The sequence below is a fragment of the Sesamum indicum genome, linkage group LG8, assembly GCF_026168435.1.
Source record: "Sesamum indicum cultivar Baizhima isolate 11 linkage group LG8, ASM2616843v1, whole genome shotgun sequence".
In the NCBI taxonomy this organism is placed as follows: domain Eukaryota; kingdom Viridiplantae; phylum Streptophyta; class Magnoliopsida; order Lamiales; family Pedaliaceae; genus Sesamum; species Sesamum indicum.
In genome coordinates this window covers 27,110,883-27,136,696 of record NC_142664.1, presented here as the reverse complement: position 1 = coordinate 27,136,696, position 25,814 = coordinate 27,110,883, and the positions used below count along the sequence as shown (strand labels likewise).

Genomic DNA, 25,814 nt, shown 5'->3' with positions numbered 1-25,814 from the left:
ATATATGAGAAAACAAGGTTTGGCCAAGTAAAGAACAATGTTAGCTAGTATGGTTGGAAACTTTAGTACCAACCAACCCTTTACTCTAAATTCATATTTCATCTGATTTCATTTTTTACATGCACACCTGCATGTTCTTAGTCTTTACTTATACGAATATCTGAAGTAGAAACTGTTACGAACCCTTAATTCTAAATATCTTATATTTCGATTTGAATACGCCAACATGTTTATAAGTATTTCGTAAATATTTGAAGTAAAAACTGTGGGATTGGTTTAGCTTTCTTGCATCTGACTGAAAAGTGCTTTCACTTCTTGTATAACCTTAAATGAGATGTTTTTAATTTTATTTTATTATTACAACTTCTTACCAAGATTCAGTTCTTTCTGATCCCTTTTTTATTTAATCTTTTGTAAATCAATTGAAATCAAAATACCTTGGTGCTTTATAGCTATTGCATTTCTTTCACACCACCTTTTATTGTTATTGTTGAGTGTAAGTTCATAGATTTTTATTCTCAATTTAATTAAATAAATTGCATATTTTTCAATTTCATTTAGATTAGATTAGGATTAGTATAAATTTAAAGTAGGAACAATTCAGACTCCAGTGGTATATTACTTGCTTCATTTCGTAATTTCGCTGACAATATCTCCCCCTGCTTTGTTTCTTTCTTACACGTTTTATTAACATTGTATACTAAGTTCACAAAAGAAAGCGCAAGCGCTTTACTTCAGCAGCAGAGCATACAGGTCTCACGGGTGTTGTTAGCTTTATATTAAAATATATATTAACCGTCGTGTTACGCATGTAATAAATACTTTTTATATATTATTAAAATAATTATAAATAAAAGTAAAATCTAAAACTAATAAATTACATTTAAAATAAAAAACAAAACAAAACAAAAAAAAAAATCAACTTAAGGTATTATCCATACTATCAAAAACAGAGTATAGTTGTGTTGATGTGAATTGAAGTCACCATTATTACAAAAAAGTAATTACAATTAATTTTTAAAATTGTATAATTAGAGGTAATTGTCTTGTTTATAAATTGGTGCAGGGTGAGGGTAAATGACTTTTCTTTTATATATTAGTATAAATTAAAATAATGGGTAATGTATCCAATATATAATTTAATAAATTAAAAAGTATTTAATTTTGTAACAGAAATTTACGGATAAATAACAAAAATAGAATAAATACATCTATTATTACTGAATTCTTTAGGAATAATTTGTATTCTTTCTATTCTTTCGATACGCCCATTGTCAGTGTAATGTACCTTTAATATCGTAATCATGGTAGAAACCGATTTATTATTTTTTTCAATATTAGTAAGTTATTATTTAATTATTTTTAAACATTTTCAATAAAAAAAATTAAATAAAATCTTCGCCACTTCTTTCCGACTTAACAAATGGAGCATTTTCAGAAATGATGCAAATATAATTTTTAATTTTTTTTGGGGGGGAACTGTAGATAGACCTGACTTTGAGACTTTACGATTAACAGCAAATGTCGAACAAGAACACTATATATATATATATATATCAATTTTCCAATATACTTTATAGCAGAAGAGTCGGTCGCTGCATACTTCCATTTACAACAGAAGCATACAATACACTCTGACTGGCTACTAACCTGGCATTTTCATACGTTTAAACGTACTGCACAATGGCAGGCCAAGCTATCTCTCCGTCCTGTCCATCCTGCTGCACAAACATATATATTCATAGAAAAGTGGAGTGGAGTGAGCATCAGGTTCTACTCCTACACCCACGATTTGCCCCGCGAATGTTATGCTATTACCTGCACCAAACTCGTGGTAGTAGCTCTCTTGTATATTAGTCACTTCCCATAAATATGCACAGAAATATTGCCATCTCTGGTTTTCTTGTGGCCAACCACCACGGAACACTATGCGTAAATTTTTTGAGGAATACAAGCTCAGACAAAGTTATCCTGGATCAATGATATGCTGAATGCCGAGATTTTGGTGGTACATATCTGGTCTCCCCATGGTCAATTGGGGTATGCATAAGAGGGTTCCATCTATCAAACACTATTCTGCCCCCTCGGCCAATCCGTCCACGGATAAATGACCGAGGAGATGTGCCTTTCGGGTTTGAAGGATCTAATGGAGGTATGATGCCTGAAGCTGCTAATTTATCTGCAAGTAGCGGCTTTGTAAACAGCAAAACAGGCTCAGTAGGATCCTGCATATACACAAACCAGTATAAAGCTAGATGATTAGATGAATGATGCTAAATATCTAGTCGAATAATGCTTCTGCACCATCATCTAACAAACTTATCCAATCGGAAACTGTTATCCGTGGAATGTATCATACTAAGAACTATTAGGTAAAATGCGTACATTGGTTTCTCTTGGCTCTATAGAGTGAACTGAGTATAGTAAAGAACTAATTTCAACAAAGGAATTGGTTCGCACCAGTTTATGAAGCCAAGTATAAGGAACGCGTCTTCTGGTCTCTCTCTTCACATTTCCTGCGGGAACCATAACCCGCTTTGATTCTGTGAAAGGTGGATTTTGCACCACAGGAGGTTGCCTGTGGGGACGGCTGCTTGCCACATCATCAGAATCAAAGTCCTCTTCGCTTGATCCAAGCTTGCTGGGAAATGATGGCAATCCACATAAAGCCAGAGATTCCTCAAGGAGATGAGTTTCATGCTGAAATATATATAAACAGAGATGAGCATCAGTTGCTGAAAGGCAACCTTGAATCAATGTAGCAGGACTAATAGAATTTAAATATCCAACTTAACCATTGTGTTCCTAAAAGCAAATTGTCTTAAAATATCATCTTATGAACCAGACCATGGAAGCACTGCTTTTGGAAGCCTAGTGCTTGAAGACATTGAGTTTTATTCAATTTCCGCTGAAACCATTTTGTTCCTTTGTAGCAGAATTACTTGAGATATAGAGGCTATTGCGCCATGCCCTAAAAGAATTGGGAGAAAATTGTCAATCTCAAAAATGTTATGGAGAATTTTCTCTTCAACTGGACAATATGATCTGTGCTTAATTCTCAGGCACAGGGCTCCTAATTGTTCTACTGTCATTCTGCATATTCAGTTAGTCATACGTCCAAATCTATGACAAACTAAATAAAGAAATATGGTTCCTCTTATATCATCTAATACAATCTTTATTATTTTTGGTGGTGTTTATGTTAATTCCATTAAATTCAGTCATTTAATATTCTCTGTGATTCTTTTGTCTGCAATCCGATGTAATGTAAAGGTAATGAATTATGAATATATTAAAACCTTCCAATTGTTCAGTAACTATAGGTACTGATGGATTCAGCTTTAGCATAAAGGATCTTAATTTATTTAACTTCAACGTGTTCCGTGTCAATGGAAACATGATAGACTACATATTACTCAGCACAACAGTAAGTTGATAGAGAACACAAAGGATAACTAGAAACTTTTCAGACAGAAAGAAGGAATAACAACAGGAAAAGTTGGTTTTTGAATCAACTACCAGTGCAAATAAATGAAGACTGCTACAGAAATTCCAGAATTCAAGTCAAACTTTATTGTATTAGAGTTCATGACCTGTCTACTAAAGTTTTCAGCTATTGAAAGAGAATAGGAAACTTTTGGAATGGTAAATACTAGAACAAGTAATGATGCAAACCTTGTAATTCATTTGAATTCTTTGAAGGGTGATCTCACTCCCCAGAAGTTCTCGTTTTTTCTCTTCTCTCTACATAAAAGGGTGATGAAGCAATGATCGATGATCATCATGCAAAAGTTTGTACAGCCAAATGAAACAGGAGCTTATCACTGGCGACAAACCATAACCACCTACCTTGATAAGAGCCTCAACAATGGTTTTTGCCTGATCGAGGTTGCGCCTGACCTGAGAAAAAAGAATCAAAGCAAACAACAATTGTATTACTCATGAATACACAAATAAAGATTCTGGGGTCGGAAACTCTGCATATATCCAAAGTTGGGCAAGTTAAAGCGAAAAGGGACCAACATCCAAGTATCCCAACTGCAGGGAAACAAATCAGGAAGAGCTCCCACTTAAAAGTGCGGACATTCAGAATTACAAAGGGAAGTATTTCTGTTTTAGCCTCCAAACTCCTTAACTGTCAGCATATCCAATGTTACGTTTCAAATAGATTAATGGCCAGAAAAGGAAAAATGAGGTCAAATTGAAGTGAATGACCAAGATCAGGGGTTCAAGATGAAAACTAATGTCTTTGACCCAAATTCCGAATGGGGAAAACAATGTCAAACAAACATGAATTATGCTGCAGATAGTGATTCAGTAGCACATTTGTTCTACATAACCAAATCTGGGCATTTGAATCTGAGGCCCATGAAGACTCTATGAAAGACTAGATGCATGCTCATAAAGTATTAGATGCCATATACCCAACATGTTTTACAGACAATATTTAGATAACAACCAAAATTACTATTAAATCAAAAGCATACATGATCACCTAATTACGATTATGACAACTCTGCTGTACTAGCAAAGAGAAAATCAAGGTCACATGATTGAGTAAGCTTTTCAATTCTTCTTCTGATAATATATATATATATGTATGTAGATATATATCGGCAGAATGTATGGAAAAAACAACGGACCTATATCGTCTTAAACTTAGGAGTAAAGCATCAAACTATGGCATGAATGAAAGCACTCATCCCAAATACAAGATGATAATGCATGTAACATGCACTCTGCTACAAGCCAACTTCAGTCCACTCAAGGCCAGTAGCAGGCACATCAAACAATTTTAACTGTGTCCACCAGCAGTAACTCAGTTTTTAGTTCCGTGTATCTTATCACTATTGAAATCGAACTATAAGACATGTAATCTTTATAGAACTTTTTAGATGTTAAACAATGTGATACCATGAAATATCTTCCCAAAAAAAGTGCATTCACTGCTTAACACAAAGGAATTATTGAAAACTCAATGAAGAAGCAAAAACTAAAAGCCGACATCATTTTTCTTATGAGGTCTAAGTAAACGGAAGCCATATTAGAAATCTTCTGACAAAGACAAAGACTCAATATCTTTCATGTCAACAAGCAGAAAAACGCGCAAAGAAATTTAAGTATCTTAAAGCTTTAAAATAATTATTACTCAGCTTATTTGCACTTTGTAGTCCAAGCAAGACCAGAGTACACATGATTTAAGGGAAGGAATGTTCACGTTGCAGCTATTCAGAGAACTAAACGCTTTCTTTTTCCTAATTCCATGCTTGAAAATCTATTAACACTTGATCAAAAGTTTATATCTGCATAAGCACATAATATTAGAGAACAAATTGATTCAGAGGGTGGTTGGATGCATTATTCACCTGGCGGAGCTTTTCAAAAGATTGCACATTGTTTTCCCTCCTTTGCATCTGTTCAGCGAGGCATACATGAGAACAGTAAATACCCAATGTTATTCAAACAGTTATCGCATAATAATATCACTGGAACAAATTAACGACTTAAAAAGTAGTGATAGCACTCATAGACCAAGTCTGACGTACTCTTCTTGTGTGAAGCTTATGAGCTTTTTCCCTTGGTCTGAACACATTGTATGGATTGGTATCACTGACTGGAGGCGGCGGCTGCTCGGTGAGTGCAAGATGCAGGTTGTTAGCAGCTAAAAACAGAGTCTTAGAATATAAGACTTTATGACACAATGCTAGCACAAGTTGTACCGTGCAGCTCGAAGGACTAATATGGTGCAAGATTAGAAAGGAAAAAGTCACTGGTGCTTCAAAGTTACTGTATTCTGTTAGTGCTTAAGGCTAAAGGATAAGAGGCCAAAAGAGAACAGTTACAGTACCGCTTTTCTTGAGTTGTATTTGGAGAAAGTAACAAGAATGGCCATGATTATTTATTAGGAAATATATGATCCCTTGCCAAGATTTTCCTTATAATCAGTTCTAGCTTACCAAAATATTCAACAGCAATACCAAATGAAAAAACTAACCTGCAAACGTCGAAGGATAGGTTTTTGCCACCGTTCACGCTGGCAAAGATGAAGGCAGACAGACAGTCAGAAGTTACACTGGAACTTATTTCAAAGCAACACAGAAATATGAAGAAAAAGTAACATGAGAACTTATTTCAAATTAAAATTATAGTTATGAATTAAAAGTTGGTTGTGAATCAACATATTTTATGTACTTATAGGTTACATGTGTCCATGTCAAACAATAAAAGGTTACGAGTCATCCCATTAATTGAAAATGTCGTATTTGTTCAACATATGTTAGCTTTAAAAGGAATATATTGCAACTATAGGTCACATATATCAATCATCCTACAAGCATGACAGCCTGCAGTACTGGTACAAAGAAATTACAGAGATGCAACAAACATTGCTTAGTATATGAGCAAATATTAACTTATATGCATCACTAATTATAATAGCTTGCACTTTACAATGTAAGACCAAGTAGAAACATCCAGAAAAATGTTGTGCTAATCTGAAGTTTCCCTTTCCAAAAGCAAATTGACAACAAGAGACGATCAAAGTCCAATTTCTACCAAGGTAGACAAGAGACTGAAAGTGTCACTCTGCAAATCGTAGTACCAATGCCATGATGCCGCAAGTTTTTCAAAAATTGTAGCACCTGAAGCCTTGAGATCTGACCCATTTTTCAGCAAGACACCATTTTACATAGATGACATACTACAGCTTAGAATTCACCAAAAAACAGGGGAGGGAGTGATAATAGCTAAAGTTGTCAAAACCTCTGTAAGAAGATAGAATCTTCAGCATGCATTTCGTTTTAGTGAAATTACCCTGACCAAATACACCAAAATCATAAAAATCAAACAGGATGATGCATACCTTTTCTTTCCAGTAATTATAAATAGACTGGAAAAGTCCGTACTTGATGGAGAGAGCTTGCAACGCCTAGCATGTGATTGACAGATATTAGGAAACTTTTAGAATAAGTGGCACAGCAAGACAATAATCAAGAAAAAAATAAAAAGGAAAGAAAAGGGAGAATAGGGAAAGAAATTTAAGCACAATAATGACTCCAATATTAACCCAAAATGTGCATTCCATTACTCAAATGTATATAACTATGATACTAAAGCAGGAAAGCACAACTGCCATGATAATTTCATGACATGAACATGAATAAAAACCCAAACAGCCCAAACCAGGATCATGACATGAGCATTTCAGAAATCTCCCTTGAACTCATCACTCATTTTCCCTGAGGCCCTAGAATTAAGAGATACTAAGGTTCAGAATTCAATGAGCACGCTCGTATCTTGGTTCCATCGATTCAACTACAATACTTCTCAAATATAGGGCTCTTGCTCCACCTCAAATGACATACTAGTCAGGTACAAGGAAAAGCAAGAAAGTAAGAATATTCGACAGATATTAACCATAAGACTCAATATTAGACTTATCCAAGCTATACTAGAAACATCAAAGAGATAAATCCTCCAACTTGAATCCATACCATTAAAAAAGTCAAAAGCTTTAATTTACAGGCAGCTGGATGAAGTACAACTTGCAAAATGTTTCAGACAGCAAAGGATGGAGTTACAACCCACACAAGGAAAAGGTATAAGAAAGTTACATGAAGTGCGAATTACATAACAGAGAGACAATAGAAAAAATTTGTAAAAAGCGAAAGAAATAGCAATTCACCTCGACAGCAGCATCAAAAGTTAAAAGCACCGGAATAGGTGAGCCAAGTGTTGGAGTAATAACTCCAGCTCTTTCACGAGCCTTGTGATCTAAAACCTCCAACTTAAAAATGATTGTCTCAAATCTGCATCACAAATGAATGACCTGAGCCCAAAACAAGTTCATAAAGACATATGAATCAGATTCAATTGTCTTCAAAACCCCTTGCTTTCAATGCCCCCACCCAATGATCTCTTATTCCCTGAATATGACAACTACAATACGAGAAGTAGCAGCAACAATTGTACAAAAGACTCTTCAATGTTAGATGGAATTGGGAAGAAAAGTGCCTAGTATTTGTAACTGAATAAACAAATCATCTCAAAATTCTAAAGCAGCCTGAAGTTGCATTTGGATTCGAAACAAACTCTAGGACTTCTAAATCGGGAATAGTAAAGTGCTAATTGTCCAACTTCACATCATGCAGATTAGTTATAAAAGCTTCCATAACTTATGACATTACTTTCCACCGATATAAGTTCCACATATCAAATATCACATCTCTTGCAGAAGCTCACTATGTCTATTAGAAATTTTCTTTCTACAGTCCCAAAGAATAACGAACTCTAGAAAGCTGGAAATTCATTTCCAGAAACTGGGTGGTAAATGCTTGGATTGGCTCTGAATAAATTGGGTCAGAAATGGGTTGGGCCGAAATTGCATAGGGTTAAATGGTTTAATGGAAAAAAAATTGAAAAAATAAAGTTTTGCTTATACAAATTATTTAATGTAAAAGATGCTAGTAACAACTAACCACACACTTTTTAGACTATATATATTCATAATGGTAAATTTTCAACCCACTAAAATAGTATAGTCATTTTTTTGTTATTTTAATATCTATAAATGTGAAATAATTTTATAACTTTCACATATTACTTTGATCATCTAGACATGTACTGGATACCTTTGTTAGTTCTTTTTCATGTTTTATGTATTATTTAGCTTCTAGAGGTACTTCAGTCATTGCCTATATTGGTATGTCATTTTTTTTTCTTTCGAGGTGTTTAATTTACCTAACATGTCCATTTGTTGTTTAGTCATCCTCGGAATTCTTGACGATTTCCACTTTTATTGTGTTTTAGCAATTTTGCACATACTTATCGCATCACATGTTTTAGGATGCTCATATTTGTTTAGTCATTTAAGGATATTTAGTGATTTTAATGCTTATTTGTTTTTTTTATAATTTTGAAATATACTTTAATAATTTTGCTTATTTTATACACATAACAGATGTGAGAAACACATCAAACTTTATAGAAAAAACCGAAAAGTATATATTCTTTTTCAAATACTTTTAAATTTCAAAGTTTTTCTGGTTGGACAAGATGGACTCAATTTCAGATCCATTTCAAACCCAATTCAAGATGTCTTAAACCTCAACCCAACCCAAAACTAGTTGGATTAGTTCGAAGCAATGGGTCCTAGCCCGTCTTGCCTCCATTGGTAGTAGCATGAGAAGGATTTAATATATGGTTGATAAAGAAGTGGCAAGCAAGGATGAAAAATGGAAATAAAGACATATAATACTTTCTATACAACGATTAAATAAGATGGAAATATTATTACTTTTCAGCTGCGAGAGTTTTTCTTTCTTTGTTGAACTCCTGAAGCCAATCTTCATCCTCATTATCAAGATCATACTCAACAAATTCTCCAATTTCAGCTCTAGCTGCCAGTAAAATAACACAGTTATAATGAAAGCAGCAACCAAAAACTCTTACAACCATCAGCAGCCAGTGTAGTTGCCAACCTCCCCTGGCGCGTAGATATGATGTCGGTTGAGTGAATGTAGGGGAGTAGTCCCTTTCATATGTATCCACAACCACAAACTGAGGAGTGGGTATTTCTGAAGCAACTTTCTTGGCAGATGATTGTTGCACCTGTAAGATTTACAACTATGGCTTAGTTATTATAAACATATTCAGGAGAAACCCAGTTCATGTGTGTCTATAGATTTTCCTTGCAGTTTGATTAAAGGAAAAGCAGACAAATACATCTTACTTCGCAAAATTTGTTACTAGTCTAATGGAAAAGCACTGCCCAAACTCCTGAGCAGCAATCTAACACAAAGTATGACCATCTGAAAAGGTGTTCTTTCACATCTTAATATCTTATTAGAAACCAGAAGGTAATCGTCAAGAACAAGATAATATTCTAGCTGACATAGAAATTATTTTACCTCCTCTGCTCAACTATTGGTTCATATTTTTGAGAAAAAAAATATAATGATACAAGAATAATATAATTTTCCAGGCAGTGTCGCTACTTTAGAAGGCCATCTTCAAATGCTCTTTATCCTTGATAAAGCCATATCCAGATGTTCATTATATGGAATAGCAACATGGGGAGGGGGTAAGCAAATTGCTACCTAAGGCCCTGTAGAGAACCTTTTTTACCTTTTGCACTTATGAGAATACGAATGATCACATAGTGGCAGGCTGACATCTTATGACCTAAAACCCTTTTCCTTTTGGGAGCACTGCTATTGGCCTCAGGGGATTCGGGAAAAGAGCTGGTTGAAAACTTAAACTAAGACCTCTAAACTACAAGTTCAAACTCAGGCTTTTCTAATCAACGAATCAGTACCACTCACCTGAATTGGTAAAAGAACCTCATTACAGATGTAGAAGAAGTTAGATTCTGGTGTGCTCACTTAATCCACAGGGCCCCTGTTAGACATGGCCTCCATATAATACCATACTAACTATCCGCCAGATGTGGATGCAGGTTAGAACCAACAACCATAAATTAACCCTGTGATCTGCCATTCCACCCTTACCATCCAAGAGAGCTCAGAACAAACGTCGTTGCATTTGTTTGATAATTCTTATATGAAATGTAATAAACTAGAAAAGCAAAATATTTTGGGGAGAGAGTGCTTTAAAGGTAAATTTCTGTATGTTAAACAACATCCACCATAGACGAAGTTATGTAAGTAGCAAAGCTCTTCTCCAGCAACAAAATTGGCATAACAATCATTAATCACCCTGTGAATCAAACTAAAACACAATTCAACTTTAAAGTATACTGCACCTCATTATCAGCTTCTGCAGTGAGACGGAGTGTCTGGGAATTACGAGTGGAAGTTGGCACCTCATCATCCTCAAAGTCCTTAACAGACTTTACAATGGGGATCTTCTTGTTGAAGTCAAGGGGTCGTGGCCTAAACGAGAGCCTACTCATATCATCAATTCATCCACCAGTACAATCAATTACTCTTTTCTCCATATGCCACCACCTTCCTTAAACTAAAAATACCATATTCAAAGTTGAAAAACAAGGAGAATCATCAGTAGCATATATTAGCATTCATGACCTTAATCACTTGGAAGATAACAGTTTACAAGCACCAACGTTAGGAGAAAGCATGGAATTAGATCAGCATATAACGCCAAAAACCCTAATTTTCAGGTGCATTTTAAAAAATCGAATCCGCGCCGTAAAAGCTAGCAGAGAAACCTTAGACTACACACACAAATGAGTGCAGCATGTATGCATGCCTAAAACCCCGTATTTCCGCATAGGTAGACATACCAGTTACCGCAATTCGGCACGTATGCATACACAAATGTAAACTTGAGTTCGATACGGAAACTAGACCTGAACAATTTAAGAAAGCCTAATTGCTAGTGGAACTCCTTAAAAGTCGTTCCTTTAGCAGAGATTGGGAGAGACTTATGAAATTAGGGTTCCGTTTTCCAGCAGAAAGGGAAAGCGTGGCGCGCTAATGGTAACGGTCAACAGATAATAGCCCAATACCCGTGTTAACGCGACCCTACCCGAGTCCAGTTGCAAGTTAAATTGGGCGCTATACACTTCTTTGAATTTTGATTATCTTTATCTTTACTATTATTAAAAAAAAATTAAGGTCCCAAATTTTAAATACTCAAGTTTATTTTTTATTTTTTTAAATAGTAAAATTAGTAATTTTAATATTTTTTTAATAATCTCATAATTATTTTTTTTCTCTTAATTACCTACTATCCTGTATTTTTCTCTCATCTTAGTTCTCCACATAATTTATTTTTTTTAAATTTTATTTTTCTTATTACCTCACATCAATGTCCTTTTTATATATTTGCAGAAACTGCATGCAACGATAACTAATTTCATAACAGGAAGTTTGATTTTATCTCCAAAAGTCATTTTTCAATTTTGCACTATTTTAACATTTTGAAAACTTATTTACTTTGTCCAGTCTTATTGAAAAAAGGCAATTTTCAATAAAAAATTGCGATTTAGGTTTATTAAAAATATGCTTCTCAAATCACCCTTATAAATCTTATCAGGACATGCATGAGATTTATCTTTAAGAAATTAAATAATAGTATACTGTATATTCAAAGTACAACATCTACAAAATACATATATAACAAATTAAATTCAAATAAATTATCATTTGTCACACCTATAAATCTAAGTTTGGAAACATATAATCCGAATATTTTTTTTATTTTTTGTTCAAAAATCAATAAAATATTTTTACTCAATTAGAAATGCCGAAAATTGTAAATAAAAATAAAAATAAAACCAAACAAAATTATCGATTTTTAAAATTTTTATTTATATTTATTCAATTGATAGGTTGTTTAAGTGAATTTATAAGTTTTTTAAAACACTCCATAGATAATTGAGAATTTATAAATACAGCAAGGTATCTATAATATAGAAAATGAGCTTATAAGATCAAAAGATAAGATTTAAAAGTGTATGAGATATTTTTCAAACTTATCTTTAAGTCCATAATCTAAATTAAATTATTTTTCAAAAGAATTTAAATTATTAAAATTCTAAATTAAAATTAAAGTATATTAAATATTGAGTTTTTTTCAAAGTTTTTTTTTTTTTTTTAATTGGAGAAAGAAAAGAGAGAAATTATAGCGGGAACGAAACTGGGGACTCGTTCTCCGTTATAACTAACAGACAGCAGTAGGCTGAAGGGAAGCTCATTTTCATAGGAATGTACCAAAAACGGGCGAATGCGAAGCGCATAACTGAGAATCCAAGTGGAGGAGGTTTGAAAATTTTTAATTTTCTGTATCAGAATTAGAATCAGCCAACACAAATGCTGCGATTAAGGGCTTTGCGCCCGACGAATGAGAAGATAGCGAAGATACAATTGCACCCGACGCACCCTTGGCTCGTTACGGCCGATGCATCGGATCATGTCTCCGTGTGGAATTGGGAACACCGTCAGGTTTGTTTTAGTATGTTTTTATTGGATTTGTTTGAACTGAAATTGTTGCATTTCTTCATGAAACTTTTGGGTTGTTTTATGTGTTTTTTTTTTAATTAGGTGATTTATGAGTTGAAAGCTGGGGGTGTGGACCAGAGGCGTTTGGTTGGTGCCAAATTGGAAAAGCTGGCCGAGGGAGAATTAGGTGTTGTTGACGTTTGCTTAATTTTATTGTTTTTGTTTCTTTCGGTGAGGTGATTGGCCTCGGAGAAAAGCAAAGTAATAATCGGAAGATTTTTTATGGACACTGTTTGCTCCAGTGCCTTTTCCTTTCTAATTGTAGTTAGAAGCTCGATAATTGATTGTTAATGGTGCTCAGTATCTAGAGATTGTCATGACTTAAAGGACATAATAAGAAACTGGTCTTTAATTCATGGTGGAAATGGCTTGGAGAGTAGAAACTATGGCTGAGCTCTGTTTATTTTTTGAAGGGTGCATAGGCTGGCTTGTATAAAGGTGGTGAGATTCTGTTTGAGCGTTCATGGATTTATGCTGATGAAATTTTATGGGACTTTGCAGTTGAGGAGGGGAGTGTCCATTTGACCATATTTTAAAATCTCTGATTTGCCATGATTTGAAGAATGAGCTGTGCGTACTGTCTTGTTTAGCTTCATAATGCATTTGCCAAATAGTACTTTAACTGGCGAGGAATAGTCAATACATTACATCACATATCCTGTTTACAGTGACATCCACTGCTAGGAGAGGCAAGTAGTCAAATTCTTGTATTTGAAAATCTAAGAGAGCATCAACTTTGCAAAATCAGCTGATTTTGAGCTGCAAAGTACCATATTCATACATATTTTAATGCATCGATTTTTCTGGTGTGGATTATTTGGTGACGGTTACTGTTTTAATTTCTTTTATACACATCAGAGCCTAGAGGAAAACGTGCTGAAGCCCTTCGAGGTGGAAGGTAAGATTCCATGCCCACACTGTAGTACCTTAGTGACTTCTTTTTACCTGTTTGTTTAACCTGAGTCTGATAGTTGGTATATGGTTCAAGTGTTAAACAGGTTAGCTTTTATGATGATGATGTACACTATTGGAAACTTTGGCACAATCGGTCTGCTGCTGCTGAAGCTCCATCTGCTGTCGACAATATCACTTGCCCTTTTAGTTCCCCTGCCCCCTCAACAAAAGGGCGACATTTTCTAGTAATATGTTGTGAGAACAAAGCTATTTTTCTAGATTTGGTGACAATGCGAGGCCGAGATGTACCAAAGCAGGAGTTAGACAACAAATCTCTTCTATGGCAAGTCTTGGTTGCATCTTTGACCTTTTGCACAGATTCTAATGCATTGAGCATATATGTTGCTTTTCCTTGTGCAATATCAGTAAAACAGAACTTGTAAGATCCAATTATTCATAAGGCATGTATCCATATGTCTGGTAGTGCATGTTTAAAAGTTTGGATTGTTACAAATTTCTTCAAAGACTGCTTTGGCATGAAGATTCTATCAGATACCATTGTGCTTAAAGGTCTTTCTTGCAATTTGATCTTGGATATGAGGCTTGCAGTGGTAAAAGTGGAATAACTCCATGACTGATTGAACAGTGACTGCAAAGTTTGAACAGAAGCTCATCACAATAATTGGTGACATTGGTATCTGACTGGACTTAGCTTCATTAGTGCCTGATCACTACTCACCTTCTTAACTTTTGAATGCTTTTGATGGTACTTTTACCGTAAGTTTCTCCATTGTGATTGTAAATGTCAAATGAACAGAACAGACTATTGGATGTGATCTTGAAAGATCAATTCTGCCTTCCTTGGATTCTCAAAAGTATTATCTGGCTTCATCAATTTCTTGTTTCATTTCTCTTGGTTTCCTACTGCATGTAAAGTTGGAAAAAAAAAGTAATTGGTGGCTTGAATCTGGTCATTTGCTTTTTATGTATTATACATGATAGGCTCTTAGCCCTTAATTGCACACTTTCTACTTTTTGGTATTTTGGTACAGAAAGAGAATCAACTGTTATCATTCATGTGCTCTACTCTGTAAGTCTTTCACGTGGACTTGTTAGCTTCAAATTTTTTATTGCATCTGTGGCTAGTAATTATCGGTACTTACTGCCTCAAGAACGAAAACTTATCCGAAATTGCTTATATTGCACATCGCCTGTGATGATAAGAATTTCTGAAGCATCTATTACTCACGTCGTCTTGATGAAAGCAACTAGTTTATTTATTTGCTATCTTTTTGGGCGTAGAGAATATTCTGAATGCTGGTTGCCTCTCAATGAAGTATCAACTGTCCTAACAAGTTATGTTATTTTCTTGCAGTATGGAATTCCTCTGTAGACCAGCTGCTCGTGATGGTCCTCTTGTGGTATTTGGTGGATCAGATGGAGGGATTAGAGTTCTTTCTATGTTAACTTGGAAGGTCTGTCCAGTTTATACCATTCTTAGTCTACATTTCGACCAAAGTTTCTCCTGCAATGTCATCTGAAAAAGAAATAAGGTACGTTATCTTGCTGCAGCTCGCTCGAAGATATACAGGAGGTCATAAAGGATCAGTTTCTTGTTTGATGACTTTCATGAGTTCTTCTGGCGAGGTATTCTGAAAGCTGTAACATATAAATTATCTCTTTTGCGCGTAAGCATGTACATTCTTGGCTTCAGAAAATCAAGATCTTGTTTCATCCACTCAACTTTTTTGGACATTTAATATCATGGAACATGATAAACTTTACCGGATTTGGTAACTTGTATGTTCTAAATCTGCACACATGCAACGAGGGTGATTTGGTTCTTCATTGAGAAAATGAGATAAGTTTCAATATGACACATGAGGAACGAGAGCAATAATGATGAAAATGATCCAAAAATGTAAGTAAGTTCATCTTCGAGCTATTTCTATCTAGACTGTGGGCTCGTATTGTTTGAAATGTTTTTGTAGGAGAAATCATCTCATGGGGCCTTTTACGGGGGCACTAAGTAGTGTTCTGAGTAGGTTTGCTTGGTAAAAGAAAATTGGCATTAGTCTAAATGCTTATATGCTGCAGAGCACATTTTCACATGTTTCTTTGTTCTAAAATTATATTTTGGGTCTACTAAATTGACAGTGGGATGCATGTGGTTTCATCTTTTAGGCAGATTCCATGCTCTGGAGGTTGACGTTTTTCATTATATGACCAAAAATAGCCAACTTGTTTGGAAGTCTTTGTTTAAATCTTTTTCCGTATCTCTTATTACCGAGATAATATTTGCGTACTTTATTGACGATAGTATTGATAGTTCAAATTTCAAAGTGGCAAAAAAGTACATGATTGCTTGATTTGGTGATAGTGCATTAAGTTTTTGGTGTTTCAAGTACCTAATTGTATTATATAACTCTCTTTTGTGATTGGAACAATATATTATTATTGGATAATTGCACTCCCCTCCCCTGAGATTTGGTGTAATTATACGTAGATCCCCTATAGTTTGGGAAGTTATATCTAGCACCCCTCAGGTTAGCTTCCGTTTAAAGAATAAGTCCCTCAATCAGTCAAAAGTTATCAAATTTGCTGATATTAATAAAAAAAAATTGAATAAAATTGATATATACTCTCAATTAACTTATTGCAGGTCAAAAAATCGACGAAACTACCCTTATAACGGTGAAGATATACCTCATCTCATGCATTAACGCGTGAAGACGTATGAGGGTAATTTGGTCATAACAATATATTTTTGTCAGATGGAAGCAAACCTCAGGGGTGTTAGATGTAATTACCCAACCACAGGAGTTCTATGTGTAATTACACCAAACCTCATGGGAGGTATCCCTACTTTTAATGCAATATAACTATTGAACTGGATAGTTCCAATGTTTTTGTGATTGAGAAAGTGCGAAGTTCTCCATTGTGCCCACTGCGAAAGCTTATGAAAGGGAAGATAAATGTGGGGCTACAAAGGAAAATTAGGAAGGCTAGAAAAGGTGAATATGATTGTTATTACTTGGTAGTATGAAGGTCTTAGGCTTCATTTGGTTCAATACGAGGAAAGGGATGTGAAATGGGAACGGGAAGTGAAAGGGCGAGGGGGAGGGGAATAAATAATACTTTTCCTTTAAGTTTTCTTGTATGAAATAGGAGTAAACTTCAAATACTTACTCTTGTTTGGTAATGAAAATATAAAATGGGAAGGAGAACTAATTTTTGAACTTTTACAAATTAAGCCTTTCTCTTTAATTTGGATTAGAAAATAAACAAGCTAAGACTATACTAAAATAATTTTAAATTACTAAAAAATTTAAGAATTAAACCTTGGAACTTATTAATAACAATACACACCAAACAAGAATAAGAATGAAATAATTTTAGAGGCCAATATATCAAATAAAAGGAATGTTTTTTATTTTAAAGTATTATGTTTGATTCAAATAAAAACGACTATCAAAAAACTCAAAGATACTACATGAAGAAAGAGAATATGCACGTATTAGCGGGAGAAGGATAAAGGAATTGGAGAGAAATCATATCTATAGGTATATAATAAAAAAAATTACAACAGGTATCTTTTTGTCTTTTTTGTTTTATGCTTCCACTTTTCCTCCCAATTTTGGATGAAAACAAAACTGGACTCCAGAGGGGATTCATATACATCCAATTTTATATCCCGTCAATTTATTCTCACCAAACAAACTTGACACATCTTTTTTTAGATTTCCTTTTATCTCTCCTTTTCTTATACATTCATTTTTTGTCCGAACCAAACAAGGTCTTAAAGTTTTCTTGGTATTCTTTGAGGGTAAGATGGGGGGTAGACTGTGTTTTGAGCGACCATAGGACTTTCAAATCTTTGATGCTAGCTATATAATGTCTAACCTAAAACAAAAAACAGATGGAAAATTGATTGTTAACCATATTATCTTGCTGACTTAGGAAAAAGTTTCCAATATTGAAGTAGATAATGTTAGTTAGTTGCATTTCTATATGCCGTCATTTCAAAACATACGTTTGTTATCATTTGAGTGCTTCAGAATAATTGGTTTGCCTGTTTGAGTGATATACTCGTGATTTTTGAGGTGTTTGGAGGGTGGGGGATCTGTTCTGTAGGTGTTGCAGTCGAGGACCAACAAAGTTCATTCTTCCTTTCTATGGTTTCCTTTAATCTTACAGGGAAACGACAAATTTTTGTCGCATTTCTATGTATAAGACTGAGACACAACAGGCTGAACAAACATCTAGTTTCAATAGAATAATAATATAAGTTATATAAATGCTCAAAAGGAACAATCATTTGGCTAAAATTTGTTTTTAAGGTGATTAGTCTCATCTTTTTCAGATTAAGTTAATCAATAACTTGGTCCAGCAATATTAAATTATTCAAAGGGATCAAACTGAACTTAAGCAGAGGGATTCAGAATTCTGATGGACCCCTTATACTGCGAAATCTGAATTTAATTTGGCTACTTACTAGTGTAAGTCGAGGCTGCAGGAGTTTTGTTTCAAAAGAAATTTCATACATAGCTTGACAATATATCAATATTACTTATAACTTAGTAGTTGCATAAGTCAAATCATTTATTTATTACACACTGCTCTTTAGATGATTTTATTAAGCATGTGCAATATACTTGCGTGCATGCATGAGAACTTAATGACCCACTCGTTGTTGTTTTTCCCTAATTTTGGTTCAATTGTACTTTGCCCCTTTAAATCTTTTGACCTTGATGATTTGCTGGATTTCAAAATAACATCTCACTAGTTTTCTGAGAGGGATTAGTGCCAAGCAAAATAACAAGTGATTCCTTTGCTTAGAAGGATAATGAGAATATGATCTTTTCTAAATCTTACTACCTAGGCACTTGCAATTTCATTTCTGTCTCAATTATGGTGAAATTTCCATCCTTAACCTGTTTTCCTTTTTGTCTGTGCATTCTGGATTTAAATTTTCTTGTTTCCTTTCTTGGTTTTGTTTATCATTCATTAGCCTCTTATCTGGTGTTATGCATATGAATCAGGCCCTTTTGGTTTCTGGTGGTAGCGATGGCTTGCTTGTGGTTTGGAGTGCAGACTACACTCATGATTCAAGGGAACTTGTTCCAAAGCTAAGCTTAAAAGTAGTTATCTTCATCTGAAGTTAGTGTTTTTCTTTCTATGATTTTAACTCTCTAAAGTCATATTTTTAAGTGCCAGCCTGCAAAGATAATACAATTTGTTGCTTAGTGCTGCTTCTTTCAATTTTTATGATTGAGGCTTAAAAGCCTTTGATGTTCTTGTCATATTTTAAGGCACACGATGGTGGGGTAGTTGCTGTTGAGCGTTCTCATGTGGTTGGTGCGCCACCTCAGCTCATTACAATTGGTGCAGACAAGACATTAGCTATCTGGGACACAATGACGTTTAAGGTTCAAATCATTACTGTCATTTGCTATATGTGTTAAGATAAGAAATTAACAGTGGGGCCCTCCGCCCACGCCTGTTTTAACGTCCTTTTGTTCTCTTGGGAGGAACTGCGCCGAATAAAGCCAGTTTCAAAGATGGCTTGCCATAGTGTGGCATCTTGGTGCCACCCTCGGGCTCCAAATCTAGATATCTTGACATGTATTAAAGATTCCCATATATGGTATGTAAATTGTTTCTCCAAGATAGCTCCACTTTCCAAGTTATATATAGTGCCGTTCAGGTTGCTCCATTATAGTCATGTAATGAGATCCTTTTAACTCAATGACAAAATTGTTGATTCTTGATGCTGTTTTCTTTACTTCATCTTGTTACCATGAAATTTTAGTTTTGCATCAAATCTTTGACAGGGCCATTGAGCATCCCATGTATGCAGCTATATCAAGGCATTTATGTGAACTCTCATCATTAGTCCCACCCCAGCTACTTGCATCTCGCAAGAAGCTTAAGGTATGATTTAATATTAGTTTTTGTTGAGTTAGGTCCTCAGTGAGTTGATTGATGGAAATTGGATTTGTATTCACCTTGTTCTTCATGTATGTGATGTAGGTGTATTCCATGGTTGCACATTCTTTGCAGCCCCATCTTGTTGCTACTGGGACCAATGTTGGTGTCCTCGTCTGTGAATTTGATGCCCAATCACTCCCTCCTGTAGCTCCATTGCTGACAGCACCTGGAAGTCGAGAACATGCTGCTGTGTGTGTAGTTAAAAGGGAATTGAAACTCCTACAATTTCAATTATCTAACACCCCAAATCCAGCAATTGGAGGCAATGGCTCCTCAAATGATGGAGGAAGAGTTAGAGGAGACACTCCAGAACAGCTCCACCTGAAGCAAATTAAAAAGCATATTAGTGTTGTTCCACATGATTCATACTCTGTTCTTTCTGTGAGCAGTTCGGGGAAGTAAGTGACATCTTATTTCCATTACCTTGCAATTTTTTGACTGCCCAAAAGTGGGCCAAGCCGCAATCTGTCTTGCATTATCACATTGTCAAATTAGCACAGGAACTTCCAAGTGAATCTGAGCTATTATGTATTTGTTTGCTTGGCCATCGATTTGTTTGTTCTTATCATGCTCTTTTTCCCATATCAAAATGCCTGAGTCTACTGTGGTTTTGATATCTTTGTCTTGTTTATCATTTGGCAGGTACCTTGCCATTGTGTGGCCAGATATTCCTTACTTCTCAGTTTATAAGGTAAGTGACTGGTCAATTGTTGATTCAGGTAGTGCAAGGCTTTTGGCTTGGGACACTTGTAGAGATAGGTTTGCCTTGCTGGAGTCTGCATTACCTCCCAGAATGCCTGTAATCCCTAAGGGCATCTCATCAAGAAAAGCAAAGGAAGCTGCAGCTGCTGCTGCACACGCTGCTGCAACAGCAGCTTCAATGGCTTCATCTGCTAGTGTTCAAGTTCGTATATTGCTGGATGATGGAACATCAAACATATTAATGAGGTCAGTTGGTAGCCGCAGTGACCCAGTTAGTTGTTTGGATGGGGGAGCGCTTCTTGGTATTGCCTATCGGATATCTAGAAGGATAAGCCCAGTCATCGCCAGTGGTTACTCAACATTCCAGTCCGCACCCCCATCAGGTCATGGAAGTAGTTCCTATTCTTCGTTGAGCTCCATAGATGATGGATATTCTTCAAAAAAATCTTCAGCTGAAGCAGCACCACCGAACTTTCAATTATATAGCTGGGAAACCTTTCAACCAGTGGGCGGTCTTCTTCCTCAACCAGAATGGACAGCATGGGACCGAACTGTTGAATATTGTGCTTTTGGCTATCAACTGTATATCGTCATATCTTCCTTGCGCCCTCAGTTTCGATATTTAGGAGATGTGGCAATTCCATATGCTACTGGGGCTGTTTGGCACCGAAGACAATTGTTTGTTGCTACCCAAACCACGATTGAGTGTGTCTTTGTGGATGCTGGTATTGCTCCTATCGACATTGAAACAAAGAGAAGGAAAGAAGAGATGCGGCTTAAAGAGGCACAATTAAAAGCTGCTGCAGAACACGGAGAATTAGCATTCATAACAGTTGATAGTCAACAATCAACATCACAAGAGAGGATAACACTGAGGCCCCCTATGTTACAAGTTGTCAGACTAGCTTCTTTTCAGCATGCTCCTTCTATACCTCCTTTCTTGACATTGCCTAAACAATCTACGGTTGACCGTGATGATTCACCTATACCAAAGGAGTTTGAAGAAAGGAAAGTTAATGAAGTTGCTGTTGGTGGCGGTGGGGTTGCCGCGGCTGTTACTAGATTTCCAGCAGAACAGAAACGGCCGGTTGGACCTCTTGTTCTTGCAGGGGTGAGAGATGGAGCTCTCTGGCTAATTGACAGGTACATGTGTGCTCATGCAATATCACTTAGCCATCCTGGTATCCGCTGTCGATGTCTTGCAGCCTATGGAGATGCTGTTAGTGCAGTAAAATGGGCAAGTAGGCTTGGTAGAGAACATCATGATGATTTAGCACAATTTATGCTTGGGATGGGGTATGCCACAGAAGCACTTCACTTGCCTGGTATATCCAAGAGGCTGGAGTTTGACCTTGCAACACAGAGTAATGATCTGAAAAGAGCCCTTCAGTGCCTTCTAACGATGAGCAACAGCAGGGATATAGGGCAAGAATCTCTCGGGTTAAACTTGAATGACATTATGAATTTGTCATCAAAGAAGGAAAATGTCGTGGATGCTGTTCAAGGAGTAGCTAAATTTGCCAAGGAGTTTCTTCACCTTATTGATGCAGCAGATGCTACTGGACAAGCTGACATTGCTCGTGAAGCTCTTAAAAGATTAGCTGCTGCAGGTTCAGTCAAAGGAGCTCTGCAAGGCCACGAGTTGAGAGGGCTTGCTTTACGCCAAGGGAACCATGGGGAGTTGACACGGCTCAGTGTATGTATATATGTCCTATCTGTTGGATGGTTATGCTTTCTGTTACCATTTCTTATGTGTGCTACAAATCATTAACCCCCATATCTTAGAGAGAAGTTTTCTGCTTATGTCAAAACTTAGCTGGAGAAGAATTTACAAGTTCACATTATCATTCCACTTAACTGAACAAGCTGGTTAGATATATAAAACCGGATTCTCCAATTCAGCACTATATTTCTTTGTTCCTAAAATCAAACTTTGTCCATCTAGTCTACTCGAACTTTCATTGAAACTAATCAACGCATTGTAGTAAATGATGGAACTATAGCATCTCAAGATGATGCAGAAACAAATGTGCCTGTAAACCTTTTGATTGGGCCCTTATCATTCAAGTTTGGATGCCATGAGAATGGCAATGACTCTCTTTGTATGCTCTTATGAGATTGTTGCTGGTCTTCTTGATGACTCAATAAAATATTCTTAAGCCAATTAGAGATTGCTGTTTAAATATCAACAGTTCATGCTTGGATGTCAATTTGCAAGTTGTGTTTTACATGCTCAAATGGTCTGGACTGGTCTAGACATCTTGGGAAAGAAAAATATCTGGAAATATTAAGAAAAAGAACATTTTTATGTATGTTGTGACAACTTTATGACACTTTGGCTGAAAGATATAGTTGAAACGGATGATAAACTCCATCAAGTTAACTGCTACAAATGTGAACCACCAGTGTAACCAGCTCTGTACTGTTATATGTACGTATTATTTCATGATGGGTGAAACCGAATAGAGAAGAATGGTGAAGTGTGAGCAAAGAGTAAGAAGAATAACTGTAAGCAAGCATGCAGGAATTTCTCGCAAATTTGACATACAGGCATGGGCAATGCACTTAACCAAGTCACTCTTTCCCTATTATGCTTGGGAGTTGGGGCAATTTTTTGTCTTCTTTCACAGGCATTCTCTGTCCCTCTCTACTACGAGAGATGTGTTCATGTGAATGGCCATAACCAAATTTAACCTCCAAATTGACAGGTGCAGCTGACAGGATATTAGTATTACAAAGTTCCACATCTTCTCTTAATTATAAGTGCTGGACTTTTGACTTGCCATTTTCCAAGTGTGCATGAAAGATTTGGACAATCAGTTATATGCTGAGTAACCTGTCTTTCAAGGAGTTAATATTAATACATGGTTATTATGTATTTCTTATTGCTCTTGAAAAACTGGAATAAGCGTCCATTATGAGTCAAATCCTATTCCAAATAACAAAACTTGTTCTCAGAATCTAGTTCCCATGTAAAAGTTGTTGGGAAACATGGTGTAAATTTTGACGGGGCTTTATGGTGGATTTCATACCCTCAATTGCAATTGCACTAAAATATATCTTTTCTTTTAATTTGCTTTCTACATTTGAATTTATTCTGCTGTTTAAGAATTGCAAACCTTATTTTTCTTTCAATATATTTATATAGATTATCCAGTTCTGTCTATTTTATCATCACTATCCATTTTTTTCCAGAATCTGGTGAACAATTTGGTATCAGTTGGTTCAGGAAGAGAAGCTGCTTTTGCAGCAGCTCTCTTGGGGGACAACGTTCTCATGGAAAAGGCTTGGCAGGAGACTGGAATGCTTGCTGAGGCTGTGCTGCATGCTCATGTATGATTTGGTTTGTCTTATTCAAAAGTAATGCTGAAGGTAGTGCATATCTAACTTTCTGGTTTTCTTCAGGCTCATGGTCGGCCAACATTAAGGGGCTTGGTTCAGGCATGGAACAAAACACTGCAGAAAGACCTGGAGCACACTCCGTCCACCAAAATAGATGCTGCAACTGCGTTTTTAGCTTCCCTTGAGGAATCTAAGATCACAAGTCTGCAAGATTCAGCAAAGAAGCCTCCCATCGAAATTTTACCACCTGGAATGGCATCTCTATACGGTCCCAATCCTGGTCAGTCCGGTCCCAAAAAACCTGGGCCTCCCCTACAGAGTTCACAGTTGCAACCTGCCAAACCATTGGCATTGGAAGGTCCCGCTGCCACACCCCAAAATGCATCCGCTTCTGCTGAGTCGGGTGCTCCGCCCACAGCTGAGTCGGGTGCTCCGCCCACAGCTGAATCAGGTGCTCCGCCCCCAGCTGAATCAGGTGCTCCACAGAACTCTGCTGCTTCGGCTCCAGTCACATCAGAATCAGTGGCTCCAGTCGATCCACCTAAATCCGAGCCTGCCACTACAAATTCAGAATCAGGCGCACCATCAGAACCAAAGCAAGATGTTTCTGCTCCCCCAGCTACTGAGTCAAGTGATCCAGCTCCATTGCCATCGAGTGATATGGCTGTAGAAAATAAGGAACAGGCACTGTCAGCATCTAGTGTTCCAGCGCCTACTGGAAGTGGAACAGAAGGAAGTGACCCACCTGCATCCTTGAGTAGTCCAGATACCACAGATACTGGTCCCCAACAATCAAACAATCAAGGGACAGGAGTCCGTGCTGAACTTTCTATGATCGACTTCACTTGAGAAGCATTTCCATTGACACTTGCACACAGAATTTCTGCCGAATATCTATTCAACACTCAACAATCGTGCCCTCCCTAACTCCTTTGGCATTTGAATGACATTCAACATATCTATGAACTTCTCGAGAAATTAAAATTATGATGGTACATCACCAGAATTAGAAGCATTCTGATATCCCAATTTTTGAAGGCGCCTACTTGTGCCGCGGTTGGGTGGTGGTGTCAACAGCTTTCATGCTTGACTGCAGCCGCATATCCTTCTCCTGTTCTCTCCATTTCTACATCCGTGTTGATTTTTGTTCCAAATCATTCATTACTACGCTTCTACTAAACATTCTTTACTGATGAGATTGAAATTAAGTAGATTTTGAGAATTGAGATGTTATTGCGAGAGAACTGACAAACAGTATATTCTGTTTAAACATACATCGTGGTATTATAAAATCTCAATCTAGCCTATTTCAACAAACAACCAAAACAATATGTCATCAATTAACCTAAATATTGCCTGGCTGGTGTGCCAACACAGCAGCTAAACGGTCCAAACACGTTGCAAGGGTCAAGAACTCCAATTTTCATTAATTATTTTGTTGATTCTGAAATGCAAAAAATTATCAATTTATATTTCATTAACTATCTTTCATTCACTGTACCATTTCTTCATGTTTCAAAACATCTTATGCCTGTTTGAAAATTTATAAGTTGTAGAAAAATATTTGAAAACTTTTCTTTTTTCAAAATTAAACTTCTAAAATCTTTAAATAAGATATTAGGAGTTCATAGGCTCCTTTAGAAACAGCAAAAAACTCTTTAACTTATTTTTAAAATTTTTAACAAATTTCATCGTTTTTTATCATATTAGTTACAAAATTATGATCAGTAAGATTTTATAAGTTTTATAATTTTATTTTATCTAAATGCTGAGGAGTTTCATAATTTTATTCAAACTGTTCACAAATTTATTTTTAAAATAAAATCTAACATCTTATAATTTTTAAAATTATTTAATAAAATTATAAGCTTATAATATATTTCAAGTAATTTTTAGCCAAAA

The 25,814-nt window shown here is 36.0% G+C and overlaps 2 protein-coding genes across 4 annotated transcripts; one reads left to right on the top strand and one right to left on the bottom strand.

The window, feature by feature from the left end:
• Positions 1-1,524: 1,524 nt before the first annotated feature.
• Positions 1,525-11,487, bottom strand: LOC105169414 (uncharacterized). 2 transcript variants are annotated; one of them, XM_011089806.3, is made up of 13 exons: positions 11,264-11,487; positions 10,763-10,977; positions 9,480-9,609; positions 9,296-9,398; positions 7,685-7,808; positions 6,863-6,928; positions 5,996-6,034; positions 5,547-5,627; positions 5,367-5,414; positions 3,850-3,900; positions 3,676-3,744; positions 2,461-2,700; positions 1,525-2,225 (listed from the first exon to the last, which is right to left on the bottom strand). In XM_011089806.3, the coding sequence occupies exons 2-13, from the start codon at positions 10,910-10,912 to the stop codon at positions 1,977-1,979; spliced, it is 1,350 nt and encodes a 449-aa protein (XP_011088108.2). In that variant the 5' UTR covers positions 10,913-10,977; positions 11,264-11,487; the 3' UTR covers positions 1,525-1,976. The 2 variants fall into 2 exon arrangements, with proteins under 2 accessions (XP_011088108.2, XP_020552138.1); XM_020696479.2 differs by having other exon boundaries at positions 11,330-11,484.
• A 1,143-nt stretch (positions 11,488-12,630) lies between these two features.
• On the top strand, positions 12,631-25,138 carry LOC105169027 (uncharacterized). Of its 2 annotated transcripts, XM_011089284.3 has the most exons (14): positions 12,631-12,926; positions 13,026-13,110; positions 13,842-13,881; positions 13,972-14,220; positions 15,253-15,352; positions 15,450-15,524; positions 18,920-19,018; positions 19,190-19,306; positions 19,409-19,524; positions 19,712-19,811; positions 19,911-20,266; positions 20,511-22,266; positions 23,766-23,903; positions 23,976-25,138. In XM_011089284.3, the coding sequence occupies exons 1-14, from the start codon at positions 12,795-12,797 to the stop codon at positions 24,759-24,761; spliced, it is 4,149 nt and encodes a 1,382-aa protein (XP_011087586.2). In that variant the 5' UTR covers positions 12,631-12,794; the 3' UTR covers positions 24,762-25,138. The 2 variants fall into 2 exon arrangements, with proteins under 2 accessions (XP_011087586.2, XP_088740225.1); XM_088884099.1 differs by lacking the exon at positions 12,631-12,926 and having other exon boundaries at positions 13,027-13,110; positions 13,982-14,220.
• Positions 25,139-25,814: the final 676 nt, after the last annotated feature.